The 15,892-nt window shown below is 53.5% G+C and overlaps 7 protein-coding genes across 7 annotated transcripts; 4 read left to right on the top strand and 3 right to left on the bottom strand.

The window, feature by feature from the left end:
• Positions 1 to 382: 382 nt before the first annotated feature.
• On the top strand, positions 383 to 1,075 carry J4E79_008076 (uncharacterized protein; the record flags this gene model as incomplete). Its single annotated transcript, XM_049356935.1, has 1 exon — positions 383 to 1,075. One exon carries the CDS (start codon positions 383 to 385, stop codon positions 1,073 to 1,075), a length of 693 nt encoding a protein of 230 aa, XP_049208782.1.
• A 544-nt stretch (positions 1,076 to 1,619) lies between these two features.
• On the bottom strand, positions 1,620 to 3,954 carry J4E79_008075 (uncharacterized protein; the record flags this gene model as incomplete). Its single annotated transcript, XM_049356934.1, has 3 exons — positions 1,620 to 2,911; positions 2,957 to 3,411; positions 3,476 to 3,954. 3 exons carry the CDS (start codon positions 3,952 to 3,954, stop codon positions 1,620 to 1,622), a joined length of 2,226 nt encoding a protein of 741 aa, XP_049208781.1.
• A 417-nt stretch (positions 3,955 to 4,371) lies between these two features.
• On the top strand, positions 4,372 to 4,924 carry J4E79_008074 (uncharacterized protein; the record flags this gene model as incomplete). The annotated part of the gene is made up of 2 exons (XM_049356933.1): positions 4,372 to 4,582; positions 4,779 to 4,924. The coding sequence occupies 2 exons, from the start codon at positions 4,372 to 4,374 to the stop codon at positions 4,922 to 4,924; spliced, it is 357 nt and encodes a 118-aa protein (XP_049208780.1).
• A 547-nt stretch (positions 4,925 to 5,471) lies between these two features.
• Positions 5,472 to 6,018, bottom strand: J4E79_008073 (uncharacterized protein; the record flags this gene model as incomplete). Its single annotated transcript, XM_049356932.1, has 2 exons — positions 5,472 to 5,758; positions 5,814 to 6,018. The coding sequence occupies 2 exons, from the start codon at positions 6,016 to 6,018 to the stop codon at positions 5,472 to 5,474; spliced, it is 492 nt and encodes a 163-aa protein (XP_049208779.1).
• A 3,640-nt stretch (positions 6,019 to 9,658) lies between these two features.
• On the top strand, positions 9,659 to 11,774 carry J4E79_008072 (uncharacterized protein; the record flags this gene model as incomplete). The annotated part of the gene is made up of 2 exons (XM_049356931.1): positions 9,659 to 9,867; positions 9,914 to 11,774. The coding sequence occupies 2 exons, from the start codon at positions 9,659 to 9,661 to the stop codon at positions 11,772 to 11,774; spliced, it is 2,070 nt and encodes a 689-aa protein (XP_049208778.1).
• A 1,320-nt stretch (positions 11,775 to 13,094) lies between these two features.
• Positions 13,095 to 14,138, top strand: J4E79_008071 (uncharacterized protein; the record flags this gene model as incomplete). Its single annotated transcript, XM_049356930.1, has 2 exons — positions 13,095 to 13,533; positions 13,606 to 14,138. 2 exons carry the CDS (start codon positions 13,095 to 13,097, stop codon positions 14,136 to 14,138), a joined length of 972 nt encoding a protein of 323 aa, XP_049208777.1.
• Positions 14,139 to 14,512: 374 nt separating this feature from the next.
• Positions 14,513 to 15,305, bottom strand: J4E79_008070 (uncharacterized protein; the record flags this gene model as incomplete). The annotated part of the gene is made up of 2 exons (XM_049356929.1): positions 14,513 to 15,135; positions 15,191 to 15,305. 2 exons carry the CDS (start codon positions 15,303 to 15,305, stop codon positions 14,513 to 14,515), a joined length of 738 nt encoding a protein of 245 aa, XP_049208776.1.
• Between the last annotated feature and the right edge of the window lie 587 nt (positions 15,306 to 15,892).

The following is a 15,892-nucleotide window of genomic DNA, read 5'->3' as shown; positions in this document are numbered from 1 at the left end:
TGAACCGGGGATTGGGTGTGGCTTGCTGTGGCTAGAGCACGGTCTCTTTGCGTGCCGATACAGCCGTAAGGCTGACCGTTACGCGCAAGGGTTAGAGGTCATGTGTTCTCGTATTTGGCGTAGGATAGCGTTTAACCGAACGAGACTGAGAACACTGCAGGATAAAGTGGGTTATTAGCGTTGGATGAAGCTTATGGTTGGGCCAAGATAGACGTTTGTGCCGAGCCGACTTCCCCTACGTCGAGCCCGTGACTCCACCCAAGAGGCTTGGGAGCGGGAATAAGTCTTGACTGCATTTTGAGGTGAAGGACGTAGTCTTGGCGTGCTCTGAGAGAAAGCATATATACTCGAGTGATACCCCTAGCATACACTGCCACAATCGATGGGAACACCACCTACGAGCATCAGTTCCAAACCAATAGCCTCAACATCAAAGTCAGACAAGATTCGAGACTATCAAACACACTCCACTATCAACCAAGACCCCAACGTCATCACCTTTACCACTCAGTCCCCGACCATCCTGCCGATGACTGACTACAACAACCAACGCATCGACGCACAAGACTTGACTTCAAGGCTTGCCTCGTTCGAAAACAAATCCAACAACAACAACTCCACCACCAAAACCAATGGAGATACCGCCTCCGATTCAGTTCTGTCCCAGCGACGTCCCCGATCCACCTCTATTGACAGCGGCATCATGCCCCGTTTCACCAAGTCAGCAACAACGTCCACAACGGGCACCAATGACTCTCAGTACTCGCAGTACTCTGGTCTCCGCATCATGCATGCTGAGCCCAGCTCCAAGACGCACGCTGAAAGTGTCGGCGTCGCGCCAGGCGAGTTCAGCAAGCCGCGCGTTCACAAGCGCAGCCGCAGGAACACCCAAAGCAGCGTTGGCAGCGGCAGGAGTGCGAAGAGCGAGGAAGCCAAGGAGTTCAAGTACTATGGCCGACACAGCAACCAGTGGCTCTTCAACGACTTTAGCGTCACTGACGCTGTTTCAAAGGGCTTCAAGAGGGTCTTCAGCAACAATGGTAGCAAGGATTGGTACGAGGACAGGAACCGTTAGATGTGGCACTCAGAGAGAGACTGCTTCGAGCAAAGGGACTGGACACTCGTTTCGTCATGTCGAGGGAGGTCAAGAGGTGTGTTTGGAGGAGGACACATATATCGTACACCAATACAATCACTTACATCACCAGGATCATCCCGTCTTGTCAGCGTGTAATTTGCTAACATGAGGGCTCTTCCATGGCCATGTCCCCACTAACTTCAGCGGTGAGGGTAACCTCATACGCAGTCGATGATGCATACTCACACAAGAACGACCCATGAGGAATCTCTTTGAAGAGGCAACATTGTGAATCACAAATGTGTAAAGACCATGCCATCAAGAACAACAAGGTAAAGATTTGTAGAATGCAACATTACATCAGACTTCATAATAATCATAAGGCGATCCGATTACACTAAACCAGGGACGATCTCGTGAGATCAGGTATCATTCGCAAAGAAACGCCGCCGCTATGGAGAAAGGGCTCATGTCATGCCCCCCAGAACGCCAATACACCAGAAAAACGCCTCCATGTCTACATTGCACTCTGCACTTATCCCTAAAGCATCATACTTTTCCGTCGACTAGCGGCGCGTTCGGCTCTCAGCGTGCTCGTCTCCCTCTCTCTATCCCGTACTTTTGCGTCCTCCACACCATCGACCTTCGTCCCGAGGTCGTTCGTGCTGGCATTGGCTGGTAAGCTTCCTACAGTGGGAGGCTTCTTGTCTTTTACTGTCGTTCGAGCACTCGACGTACTCCTAGCAATACCATTAGTACTGTTGCTTCTCGCTAAGCTCGTACTACTACTACTTTTCACATTTCCGCTGCCAGTGCGCTTATGCAAAGAAGGGAGCGCGCCCTCAGTCTTCTCCCTTTCAGCTCTGCGCTCGTCCGACACCGATGACGAGGAAGATGTAGGCATAGCGGAGTGTCGCCGTGCGCTTCTCGCTGTTTTGGCAAGTTCGTTGACGCGGGCACGTGGGTTGGACCCAGTGTCAGCAGGCGACGAGTCCGTGAAGTCGAATACAGCCAAAGTGTCCTTCTCTGGTGGTGCTTGTCTCACAGCTATCGTATCTTTGCTTGAGAGGGCAAGATCTGCAGATTTGGCGGTGAGAGGCTCCGACACTGGTCCTGCAGTTGAAGTAGCCACTCTTCTCTTAGCAGTGCTAGTCTCGGTAATGAGCGCGGATATGGCTTTCGAGGTCGTTGATCGTTCTTCTGGCTCAGCCATTGACGCGGGCGATGCTTTGGAATCTTGGTTCCGGTCAAGCTTCTGTCTCAACGGGCTTCCAGCTTCAGCTTCTTCCTCACCCCTCGGTTGAGTGACTGCCGATACCGGCTTCCACGCGATTTCGCCATCGGCGTCCCGTTTGACCAATGTAGAAGGTACATTCTGAGTATCTACACTGGCCCTGCGATCGATCACCGCGTCGACCAGCTTGGCGTCTGGACGCCGCATCTTCACATTGAGACTGGGCTCTTTGTAACTGACTTGGGGACGGGCTCGTCTACCCGGTCGTCCGGCTTGACCGGTCTGATCTACTGAGTTGAGATCCCCTGGTGGTGGTGTATCCTTGTTGTCTGGTCGTTGTGTCGACGGCTCTGTAGATGGTGGAGAAAAGGTCTCTTCCACGGCGGGTGTTTTCGGGGGTAGAGAGTCAAGCACAATCTCAGCAGTAGGCACAGGTTCAGGCATTGGGAGAAGCGGGAGTTCTGACGTCGTGTTGCGCGTGATATTCAATCGAGGGCGGCTGCGAGCCTTAGGTCCTGGCTTGTCTGGCTTATCTGGTTTGTCTTGACCTGAAGAACGTTGCTTCTTTGGCGACAAGACTGGATCGGTATTGACGGGTTCTACCAAGTCAGATTTGTACACATTATTGCTTTGGGGGTACTTACTAGCTGAAAGGACGGGAGGGCGTTCTAGTGCAGAAGGTCTAGAGTCATCATTTGACGCCTCCACGTCCGAAGCACCTGGGGCATTCCGGCGGCTGAACCTGAAAGCATCACTCTTGGCTTGGTTCACTTCCTCATCCTCTTGAACGCTGAACTTCCGCTTGGCCCCAGTGCGCAGAGGCTTCGCGACTGGCTCTTCAGACTCTTCCGGTGATTCGAAGAGAGATACACGACGTATGTTGAGCTTGGGCCCGCTCTCGCGTCGCTTCTTACGCGTCTCGAGGTTCACCGATAGTGCAGGTTCACCGTCGTCTGCAGCTTCTTCTCGCTGTTCTTCTATCGCGGGGCTGGGGTCGAAACCGATGGGGTCTTCGTCTTCGAATCGGGCAACTGGCGGAGGGCCAATGTCTGGGGATTGACTGTCTGGGTCTTCTAAGGTCTGCTGAAGCTCGTCCGCACTACAAGAAGTTAGCTTCATGCGCGTCTGTACGTGTCGCTGCTTGGAACGCGATCCAGACGTACCCCATTGTCCTGCGAGGATAGTACTTGTCTTCCGTGATAGTAGGCAGCATGGCGTTCTCAACCTCCTGTAGACCCAGTCCACTCCTCCATTGCCGCTCTTCTCCGCTCTTCCTCTTCGCAGTCATCTGGCTTTTCCGTCTTCCTCTGTCTTTCCCACTCCCACTTCTTGTTTGCGATAGGCCAGCTACCAGGCTGCTGAGCTCTGATAGCTTGGCTTCAAGCTGTGTTTTGACAACATCAAATTGGTCGAGTACCGGACGCGACTCAATCGTGTTATGGAGATTCAAGACTTGCTCGCGCAATGCCAAATTCTCGGCAAGAAGTCGCGAGCAGTCGGTTTCGAGGCTGCGGATGCGGATAGATTGGATCGAATTCGTCTTTGCGAGTTCGCGGTTTTGCCTCAAAAAGCGTCGTTTGAGGGCTTCGATGGATTCCGCCGACGGCTGGGGTGCAATCGGCGGCTCGTTGAGACGCGCCATATGCGCAGATAGGTATGTCGAGATTAATTATAGTGTTGTAGACGGTCGCGCAGTTGTCGTGGCGTTGCTACTCTAGGGCGTCGGTAGGTGTTCCTTCTGTGTTCGTCATTGCATGTTTACATAGCAACAAAGCTAAGTTCAGACGGGTTAGCGCCAAGAGCGCGTCCACGTGACGAGAGGGGCACCAACGCGTTCACCAATGCAGCAGCGCAGCATTTGATATGGTGATAGCATACGCATCTCACAAGACGAAAAAACGGATAAACTCAACATATCAGTTTTCAGGTGCTCATCCAGGCCAGGCTTCCCTCCTGTTGACGCATCTACACAAGCAAAACCACCTGCCAACTATTTCCGATCTCGACTTCGTCAACCACAAACCTGACTACGTCAACTACAGTCGATCGATCGAGAAATATGTCGAACTTCACACGGCCTCTTCCCTCACATCTCCGCAACCAGTCCATGGGCGGGTCTCAGCAACAATCCCCTGTGTTGCTTGCGCGCATTGCAGAAAAGAAAGCCGAATTAGCCAACTTGAAGGACCTGCAAGCGCTAAGCGGAGGGCTTGCAGACCAGATGCAGATGCTCGCTGACAAGCTATCGACATTGTCAGATGGAACAGAAGGTATGTCAGGCGTTGCACGCAGAAAGCTGGATCTACAGATCCTCCAGCCGGCACAATAGGAACATCATACTAATATTGCGGTTGATCAGCGGTCGCCGCAGTGCTATCAAACTGGCATAATGTGCTAAGAGCTATAAACATGGCGTCAAGTATGTTCTCCATTCTCACAAATTCCGCAAGCACTAATCCGAAAAAGCAAAACTTCCGAAACCGAAAGACGAGGATGAGACGGAAAAGAAGGCAGAAGATGGGCCACCACTGCCCCAGACGCTTGTCCGCATTCCTACACAACACGCTCCTGCGGTGATAGAACAGGCGAATGCAGCTACTGCAGAGGACTGAGCGGTCCTGACACGTGGGTTAACACCTGATTGAGTTTTCGCGCTGCTGGAAACTCTACGAGTAAGGGCGGACGACAAGGGCGATAATCGACGCGTGATCGGCTGAACGCGCATGTCTTCGTACTTTGATCCGCAGGACATAGCGAGTAAAGACGTCTTGCCATGAGAGATACATGCAGCGGGGCCCAACGTCTTCTGCGATTGGTTTCACACCTGCAGAACAGCGTGTACATGGAAGAACGGTGAAGATTGTACCAACCAGAGACAAGGAGGATGAGAAGGCGTTTAGTAGGAATTGAGGCTCTCAGCCTCGCATGTGCAATTCTAATGCTACAAGATAATGCTCAGTTGCATCTAATGTCTCACGTCCAGCCACAAAAGGCGACGTTTTGCGGACTATCCAAGTCCTTTCCCAGCGCTATGCAATGACGCAGTCCAAACCATGATGTGCCTCATGGACACCCGTAACTCCAAGCAATGAAAATCGTTTTCAAGTCGTACTGACCAACCCCCAGTGGGCACCGGAAATTTACCAGCTAGAGCGCAGCTTACTTCTTCTGCTTCGGCATCTTCTCGTAGGCATTTGGGCTTGGCTTCCTCCGTTGGCGCTTGTGCTTTTGCGGGGTACTAGAGCCCTCGCCGTGATCGTGGACGTCCTCACAATCGTCGTGAGCATGTTGATGTGGCCGTCTGCCGCGCGCTCCACCCATCCGCCCAGCAGGCCTTGCCGTGCTGTTGTCGGGCTCGGAGTCGGAATCTGAGTCTGACGATGAGTCTGAGGAGTCGTCGTCAGAAGACTCGTCAGCGGCGCGGGGTTTGTGGTAGATGCAGCAAACTTCAGATTTGTTAGCCCCTGCCATAACAGCATCGCGCGAAGCAGATCACCGTACCTTTGGAAGATTTCTTGCCCATGCCTTCGTTGTCGACCACGTCTTCGGCCCATTGAATGTGTCGGCGTTCTGATGGCTCTGCGCGCAGACGAAGCACACCGGAAGGTGCTGACAGACGCAATACGGGCTGAGGTCGAACCTCCATCGTTCGGCTCCCAGAGCTTGGTGTGGCACTCCTGGGAGATAGCGTGTGCGGGGCGGCCATATTGGTGAAGTGCGACATGTTGCTGGTGCGGCTTGTGTAGGGAGATCGGACCCTTAAGAAGTTGGGGTGGCAGTGGGGCGTAGCTACGCAGCGCAGGGACCAAAGGGAATCGCGAGCTGCAGGGCTGGGGATGGGCCCTTATCGAGATCCAACGTCAGAGCTTGGGCGGAGTGGTGGTGAATGTAATCAAAGAAAGTAGCAAGAGGGTGTGAGGGGTGAGCAGCGAGTCGGTAACAGGTCAATGTCGTGTTGCATGTACGTCTTCGTTGTTCGATGGTGATTTGTCTCGTGAGAGGAGAATGGCCAATGCGTCATAGTCAATCGGTACTTCCTCGGTGAAACCCGCTCCTAGCCAGCCACGTTCTGTCCCCACGATCGCTTCTGTCGGCTTCCATCGCTAATGCTGTGTGGCCGCATACTTGCAAGCCCACGTCGTGCGGCGTGACCCAGGTCACGCTGCATATATACTGCTGCACGGCTCGCTGTGCTATATTTTCTTTTTCGTCATGAGGGACCCTCCACTACCCGTCCGCGGACATCATCGTTGGTGCTAGCAAGAGCATGCGGTTTGACTCGCGAGGAAGCCCACCTCTTTCGAACATCCGGCAGTTGTGTATACCACATCCACGAGCCTGCACAGATCAGTTGTTACGTTGGAGCTCCTTCTGACGGCTTTAAAGGTTCTGCGAACACGATCTTAGCCGTGTACGGATGAGCAGGAAGTAATTGCGTTGCACTTCGCGAGACGGAGTTTGCCCGTGTAATCAACATCACAAAGCTATTGCATCACCAAAGCATGCATAACATCAGCTCGAGGATACATGCTAAGGTGCTACAGTCATGACATACTAGAAACCCGGATGCAACCGAATTGGCTTCCGCTATATTTTCAAACCGAGTCGCTCCCAATATCCAGCGGACATTGGCTCACTTTCCGAGCATCTCACAACTTCTACGCAGACGCTGTACAACCCATCACAGCCCCCGTTGGACTTCTGCCGAACATGGTCGCCTACGGTATGACACAATCAAAGTCTCGACAAGGGAGAGAACGCCCAGGAGCATATGAAGCCGATATATCCCCTTCGAGGCACTCAGTACCAACACCACCGACTTTTACTCATCACATCAAAAGCCGCGCGACAATACAAACATCTACGCCTTATGGAATGATGGCATCTTGGTTCTCAAACGAGCCCGTCGTTGATGCGTGCGAAAATCATTTTCTGGTATTCCAATCCTTCCGCACCATATAGGGTCTCACGCCTCCCTGTTTGGATCTTTCGAGCAAGCGCGTGGTTGTCGAGGCGATCCAAGGCTTCATTCACAGACAAACGTCCAGCATTGGATCAATCTTTGCATGGATCTCAGAAGGCACACGGCCGAACCAATGGAGCAAAAAATCAACCTGGTATTCCCGGATCCATTAGGATTATGTAAAACCGACCTCTGTCTAGCTCAGTCTGCAGAAGATTCCGTGACATCGCGTTTTGGGTATTACTGGAACTTGGCCTACCCGCACTGATTGCGTTTCGAGGTGCCGGTGTACGTCCGTTTGTTTCGAATGACAAGGGGTTTGGAATTCTCAACGACTGTAGTTGTTGGTCGCCCATATGTCCGAAAATCAAGCATTCAGCGACGCATACTCTAAGCGTTGCTTTTCCAACGTCACGATCCAGCGTAGGTCGAGACCATCGAGCAAGTCCAGCTCCCAGATTCTCACATAGCATCTGCATTTGTATGTGGGAAACTGGGAAAGGGACTTAGCAAGACTCGAGTCTACTACCATCAAAACAGGACGCACATGGAAGAACGAGATACTCCACCAGGAATACGTAGATCCCAGGACGCATGGAAAGGTGAAGGTCGCCCGCCACGAAGTCTAAGATGTGACACTTGTCGTACAACCCACTCTGGCGCTTAGGGTTACAGTTCACACCACTGTCGATCGATCCATGATTCAAGATTCGCAAAGAGTCGTTCTCGATGTGTGCGTGCGCGACGAGGATATACCCTTTCACTAACAGGTAGACTCAAAATTGAAAGTTAACGATGAATTACTCAAGTGCACTGTCGTCCAACATGACATCACATAGAGTAATCTCCCGACAACAAAGCCGTACACGCGAGGCTGTAGTAAAGGCCTAGACATTATGCCGGTAACCATGCGCTCATCAAACACCAGAAGCCGATTCTGATGGCGAAAGACGGGTAATCTCCCTAGTGATGAAGGGGTCTCGTAGGGCGAGGCTCGTGGCGGTGAGGCAGATTTGGCTGTTCCTTCGTGCCTCAACAGTCGTCGTACAAAAAGCGATGCACGACTGCAACCCCATTCTGCGCATTCAATGCCTATGAGTTTCACAAAGCTGCGAAGAGTTTCACATGTCAAAAGGGGAGCAGAACAAATATGACGGGTGAAGGGCACAATCTCGATAAATGACGGTTGTTAAGCGGAAGCGGGCTCGGGGGAGCCTGCATGCAGAACGCAAGGCCGTCGCAGGTCGTGCACAACCAACACTCGGCCGCTGCGGGATCGGGAAATGAAGACAGCGTGGAGCGGGTTTGTTCTGGACCAGTTTGAGCTCCACAGCATCGGAAAGGGGGAGGATTGTGTTTTTGCGGGTCCTGGGCGACCAGAGGACGAGAGTGGCTATGCAGCGAAAAAAGATCGCTGAGCTGTTGTGCTTCGGGGAACGTAGCACGATACTGCAGCGTGGAGATACGGGCGTTCGCGTGTACATAGTATGGTTCAGGGGCCCAGGGCGCTTCTGAGCGGTCGTGTGGCCTGGAGCTCACAACGGGAGCCCTGGTCGACAATCTGTTGTTGAAGAAGAACCGACGAATGACGGAAGTTCACGAAAGGGTTCCTGCAGTAGCGACGCCCATTGCGGCTAGCGGGTCCGCACGGGCGCGATCCAAAATAAACGGTGCGGCCTAGCTGCCTCCTGAAGCTGCAGGCCAGTAGGGGTTTCGGGTGCAGCTGACGGGTGGATGTGCAGCTGGGAAAATACGACGATAGCTCTATCGATTGCGTGTAGAGAGACACGATAGCAGTGAAGACGTCGGGACGCAGCGGGCGGTGGGTGAGGGCGTGAATGCAATCAGCGGCCCGGCTCAAGGTCAAACGTGTGGCTGCGCCTAGGGACGAACGCGGGCCCTTCACTCTCTGCTTCGGCGTAACAGGCCTGACCCGTGCAAGGCTTGAGACAGCCGCCCAATCAGGAGGCCTGTCAGCCAGAACCGGAGATCAGGCTCCTGTGCGGCGCCTCATCTACCCTTCGCGCCCATCCGTCTTCTTTCCTTCAACTCACCTCTCCGTGGGCCTGTCGCTCTTTTTGCAACCACCACCAGCACCCTTCGCAGCTCTATCGTATCTTACCCCAGTCATTCTTTTTTGGGCCGAAGTTTGTTTGCTTGTGTTGCTGTCACCTTGGCTATTGCCGTCCGCTCACTCCTCGACTACCCCGGAACGAGTTTCGCATATACCATTCTGCCAGCTAGCTGTCACGACTGAGTTACGACTTCACGTTGTTAATACCTGCATCGTAGCGTCACGTCGACAATACCAAGGACGAGCTTCCCCGGATCCATTACTAGCTCTATCGATTGCGACCTCACATGCGACATCGGTCTTCGAGCCATGCCGCACTCACATCACCAACACATGCACCATGTGCACCGCGACATCCACGTTGGCTCTCCCAGCAGTGCAAGCCAGACGATCCAACTAGCTGAACGAGCCTCACGTGTACTGGTGGCCCGCGCCAGCGCAACATGTACCAACGACAGCGATCCTGGCTGCACCAAGCCAACCCAAGTACCGACCATTGCTATTGCACTGGCTATCATGTGAGTTGGCTGTCTGTTCAGCTTTGAATGCGCTAACGGCATGTAGTGTACCTGTCGTCGGTGTAACGATCGTGCTATTCTTTTTACATCGCAGGAACAAGAGGAAGCTCGCAGAGGAAGACTCCAAAGACAAGTACAAGTCTCACGACTGGGGCATGGAGGGTGTCGCCAAGGCCGGAAAGAAGGGAGGTCCTGAGATGAGCGTGTCAGAGAAGGAAATCCCTGGAGGCCACGACCGAGGTCTCTCGATCGAGACTGGAAGCCCGTACATTCTGCCCGTCGGCCTGCATGGCTCTCGGGAGTCGTTCCACTCGTTATCGCGTTCGCAGCACGATCCTCACGACCCCTACGGCCCCGTAGCCTATCTGAAGGACGACCAGAGCATCCGCAGCGCAAGCCGCGGCCCCTATGGAAACGACGCCAGATCTATGTACACCAATTCAAGCGCAGGAACAAGGAAGGAAGGTCTTCAGGCTGGCCTTCTTCAGAATGCACAGAGGATGTCGACCTCGCACCCCATTCGCGGCGAGTCTCTGTCCCCTGACAGTTCGCGATCCCCAGACAGCAAGTTCCCTGAGGCGGGTATTCCTCTCAGTCCTTTAAACCCACGGTTTGAAGAAAAGTCGTCTCCCATCTCGCCTCCGTCAGCCACCTCGCCTTCAGATGAGCCCACCACCCAATACGCCGCCTTCAAGCCCACCGATGTTCCCACCATCTCCATTCCTGAGCCTGGTGTCACCGAGAAGCAAGTCAGCAAGTCACCCGTCCAGACCACCAACGACATCCCCACATTGCCACGCGTTAAGTCCCAAGCTGTTGTGTTAGAGAACACCAACACGCACAGCATCATCAGCACTTCGAGCTACGGCGATGGTTTCCAAATCACACCGCCGTCTCCCAAGGAAAGCGAGGGACCCAAGATTGTTGCACCTAAGCCTCGCTACTCGACTGGTCCCCAGAATGTTGGTCTTGGAGTCGACGATTTCGCCCCCAGCTCTAACCGTCTGTCCATGAGCCTCCGTCCCATGCCTTCCGATGACCCTCAGGAGAACCCCGAGGAGCGCGCCAACCGTATCCGATCTTTCTACAAGGAATACTTTGACGACTCGAAGCCTGAGCCTGCTGGCGGCCACCAATACACCGATTACGTTGAAGACTACGGCTCGGAGTACCAAGACGGCACTGTATTCGACCCTCGCACCGGTGCCTTCGTTGTCGCTCAGCCGAACGCTCCGTTCGCTGAGCCCATCACTCGTCGTGCCATGACTCCTCCCCCGCGTGCTCCTCCCCGGTTCCGAAGCAACACTGCCACTGGTCCTCGTGGCCCGCACATGTCAAACGGCTCCATGGCTTCCTCACAATATCCACCTCCGCGTGGCATGTCTTCAATGAGCGGACGCTTGCCTCCGCCAATGAAGAAGCCGCTGCCTCCTCCATCCGCTTTGTCCTCTCTCCCAACACCCGCTAAGCTTACCGAGAGCTCCATGGTTTTCGACGCCGCCGACTTTGCACCGCCAGTCTCGTTCCGCGAGAGGCAAAACGGCGTACGACCTGACAGCCCTCTTGGAACTCCCAGGCCATACAGCCCGGCCGTACGACCACACACACCCCTCGTCGGATCCTACGACGAACTGCCAGCGCTACCCAGTCCCTACTTGATGCGCAAGTCGGGTACCTTCACTGCGCTCGATTTCGCACCACCTGCTCGTATACGTGACCCTGCCGGTGGCGGTGCCTCAGATGCTGGCTCAATCCGATCAAATCACTCTGGCATCTCGGCAGTTGGCCGATTTGCTGTTCGCAGCGGAGCCAACCGTGTCAGCAGGATACCCAGGGACGTTCTGGGTACCAAGGATGACTTCATGGTGCAATTAAAACCCAGGATGAACATGGTAGAGGGCGCCTAAACTAGTCGCGACTTCCTCAGCACACATCTTTGACGACAGACATCCTGCTCGCTGGCTGAGCTTTCCGCACACTCGACCGAACATTAAAAGCTCATTATGTCAACTTGTTCTCTGTACACTGCTTTTTAGCGGCCTTGATGATTTCCTTGGTATCGTGGCATAGACACAGCGCGCGTTGGCTACTCTCCATCTTCACATCACAGCAACAACCTGTACAGACGGTCCGTCTAGTACGCTTTCCTATTTTTCTCCATCGCGGTTGTGCAACGAATGACCGGCAGATTACTCGTTTCTAGGGCGGTTTAGCGATGGGCTGGCGTTTACCAATGTCTAATTTTTATTCTTCTGCGTTGCTGCGACATGGCGAAGTTGAGATGTGGAGGGCAGCTTGGTGGTTTGGAGACCGTGGAGGCTTGAGTGATTGTGGAACATCTAGCAGAGCACATAGAGGAATGGAAAGAAAAAACATTACTTGAAGCGCATCGTACTGGCCACGCGTGATGTTGTGCATCAGACGTAACTAGTGATGCTAGCCGCCCGAACACGAGTTTGTCAAGTAAGGAGCCTCAACGTCGAGCCATGCAATAGTGTGGATTCGCGATGCCCCCTCTGCTGTCTGGCCGCGCAGATCCGAAGCCTAGCGCAATTTCGCATCCTTCCGCATCCGCCTGCGCCATCATCGAGAGAATTATCCACGTATGTAGATCATCGACGCCGCTCCTCTATTACCCGCGAAAATCTCACTCTTACATACATTGTCCTCCATTTTATCCACACCATAGTAGAGCATGCACAGCCACACAGTAGCCAACTCCACCCCCAAAGATGACCAGTAAACAGTGCCCAGCGCGACGTCATGACCAGCCACGCACGCGCGTACCGGCCAGACCTTGCTCATAGCAAACGTGCGCCACGCCGGTGCTTCAGTCGCGCGCAATGATTTGCCCTCTGGTGTCTTAGGCGCGTGGCCTAGTGCCGATGAGTGTCGTTGGTGAGAAGGGCGCCGCGTCGCCAGCGCCTTCTTGCGGTGTCTAGTTTTGCTGTTAGGGGTCCTGTACGTCATAGCTCGCGATCTTCGACCAGGCTCCATAAAATACACGACTGCTGCTGCTGCACGCGCGTAGGAGATTGCGTTGCCCCGGATTCAAGGCATTCTTGGCCTGGATATTCAATCGACGAAACGTTTCGGATCTTCGCTCTCTACGTCGTTCGTCTGAGGCCCTGTCATTGCTTGTTCACTTTCTTCTCTCACAATCCTCCGCTGCAGCACGCCTTGCTTCTTCTCCCTCTCAACGCCTGGAAATTCCCGAGTCGTCCATCATGGGCATCTTCTCGCGTCGCCGCAAGTCGGACGACACCGCCGTCGCGCAAACCGCCCCAGACCTCAGCAAAGAACAAATCAAGCGCGCAACTCGCACGCGCAAAATATGGGCGCTCATCACATCCTTCTTCCTCTTCATCACACTCATCTTCCTGATCCTCGTCAACATTTCTGGTGTACGCAACAAGGCCGTTATTAAGAACTGGTACTTCATTCGCCTCGACCTGAGCCACATCGTGCCTGCCAGCGTACCGAATTTCGCTCTTATCAACACTATCGCGCAAACGCTGGGACTGCATGATTTCTATCAAGTTGGGCTATGGGGTTTCTGCGAGGGATACGCGGGTGAGGGCGTGACTTTCTGCAGTGAGCCAAAGACGCTATACTGGTTCAACCCTGTGCAAATCCTGCGTAATGAGCTTCTTGCTGGGGCTTCGAGTAAGTTGCTTCACATCCCGAGTCTTAGATATCACGCATTGGAAACAGAGTAATTAACATGCATGTCTACAGTCAACCTTCCCGCCGACATCAACGACATTCTCGACCTTATCCACCTCGTCTCCAACTGGATGTTCGGTCTCTTCCTCACCGCAACAGTCCTGTCTTTCGTCCTCATCTTCGTCATGCCCATCTCCATCTACACGCGCTGGCTGACTCTCGTCGTCGCAATCCTCGCCTTCCTCAACGCCCTCTTCGTAACCGTCGCCTCGGTCATCGCAACCGTCATGTTCATCATCTTCCGCAACACTATTGGTGGTGTGGCTGAGCTAAACATATCGGCAGAGATAGGCACCACCCTCTTCGCCTTCATGTGGGTGGCAAGTGCTTTCGCCATCTTTGCCTGGCTCGTACAGATGGGACTTTGCTGCTGCTGCGCCTCAAGGAGAGATGTCAAGAAAGGCAAGAAGAGAGGAAATGAGAAGGCGTACCACATGGACGCGGCTGGCACAGAGGCAGGCGGCATCAGGGACACCAACGTCGTCGCCGGCGAAGCCAACGAGAAGCCACAAAAGAAGAACTACCAGTTTTGGAAGCGTGGTTAGGAACCTCTTCCATCAACTTCAAACCTCTTCGAGCACATTACACGCACAGACATTGACTTGGACACCGAAGTCCTAGAAGCTAGCCCATGACACGCCTAGTGCTGGCTACGCAAAAAGAGAAATTTGGAATCTGTAACTTTCAGCGAGCGCGGCGTTGGTTTGGCATCTTTGGTACAGCTCAGCATAGTACAGCGCAGCGTTGGACTTTTGTATTCGACATGACATGACATTGATCACGGACATATTCCTTCACCCATACATACAACCTAATGATATCGTTATTACAGCTAGAAGACCAATCATGCATTCCTGGATGGGTATCGTAGTCGTGACCGTCCCATGACTTAACTCCAAAACTCGCAGCTTATCTGTATTCAATTTGCTTTCCCCTGTGCAGCACCCTTGTTCATCTTCTCCAACGTATCCATGTCGATGATTCTTAACTCTGTCCTCGCCCACAGGATGATCATGCATATTACGCCCGGCAAGAAGCCTCCTCCCACCATGAGCCCTTCACCCCAGCCACGCGCCTGCCAGACTTCATACAGCGCCAGTAGCCCACACACGGCCCTGTTGATTGGCACAATAGAATCCGCTATCTTGTCCGCTGCCTCTTCTGATATGTACGGTACGGGTCGTCTCACACTCTTCTCAGTCGGTTGTTCCCAGGAAGGGGTCTTATTGTAGATTCCATATCCACCCAAAGGTTTCTTAGCCTGCCCCTTCCCTTTTGATGGTTGTTGGAGTGTCGAGGGTGTGACGTCCACGCCATCGATTGGCTCCATTTGCGTCGGCGGTAGCGGCAGGAAATATAACGTATACGCTGTTGCTAGCATACTCGCGATAGAGACTAGACTGATCGGGAGGGTGGACAAGGCGAATAGCCGCGGGATGTAGAGGAGTGTGGGGAGTAAGGGTAGTGCGAGGAGGAAGAGCGTATATGTGTGCGTCGTGGATGTGTCGTGTGTGCTGAGGGTTTGGAGGAGGGCTGCGCGGTCTGTGTAGTTCTGTCAGCAAGGCGGGGATTGGGCATGGAAGAGAGGGAAGGGTACCTTGTTCGTCCATACCCGCTTCTACGGTATCTTCATCGTCGGATTCGGACGGGTACTTGAACGTCTTGCGCAGGCGTTGCGCTGCTACTGTTTCGGCTTCCTTGAGTTTCTCCATCTTTTTCTGCGTCTTTTGCGCGAGTTGGTACGGGGTTTGAATTATTCGTGGACGTGTGTGTATGTTGTGTGGGAGAGGATTAGACGAAATTATGTGTTAATAGAGGCCGGGTGATTGAAAGGTGGCCTTTCGTGGCTACCTGCGCGCGCACGGCAAGGCAACCAGGTTGTTGGACTGTTTGGGTCGGCGGAACGGATGACGACGTTTGTGGGGGAGATCTGGACCTGGACCCTGGGATTAGCGCGCTGGACCTGCATGCATCATCTTCGACTGTATCACTCGACTTTACAACCATCACGGTAGCGTCTCTGTTTCTCTCATCTACGTTACAAATCTCTAGCTAGGGTAATTTCCCATCCATCATGGGCGGTTCATCCTGTTTATTTCTCTCGAGATCTTCTCCACCAACGGAATGCAGTCTCACGTGCCTCCGACGAGGCCCAGCTGGTGCCTGATTGATCCATGTTTGCATGCCCGCGCACACAGATATCGCGGTCCAAATAGCAACAGCAATTGCAAAAACTACGAGCGATTTTTGGGACTGCAGCCTGGGACTTCGCGTAGAAGCTGAACTATAAATTGGTCTA

Source organism: Alternaria viburni (assembly GCF_023758015.1).
Source record: "Alternaria viburni strain BMP 2772 chromosome Unknown scaffold_18, whole genome shotgun sequence".
NCBI classification, from domain to species: domain Eukaryota; kingdom Fungi; phylum Ascomycota; class Dothideomycetes; order Pleosporales; family Pleosporaceae; genus Alternaria; species Alternaria viburni.
This window is presented reverse-complemented; position numbering and strand designations above follow the sequence as displayed.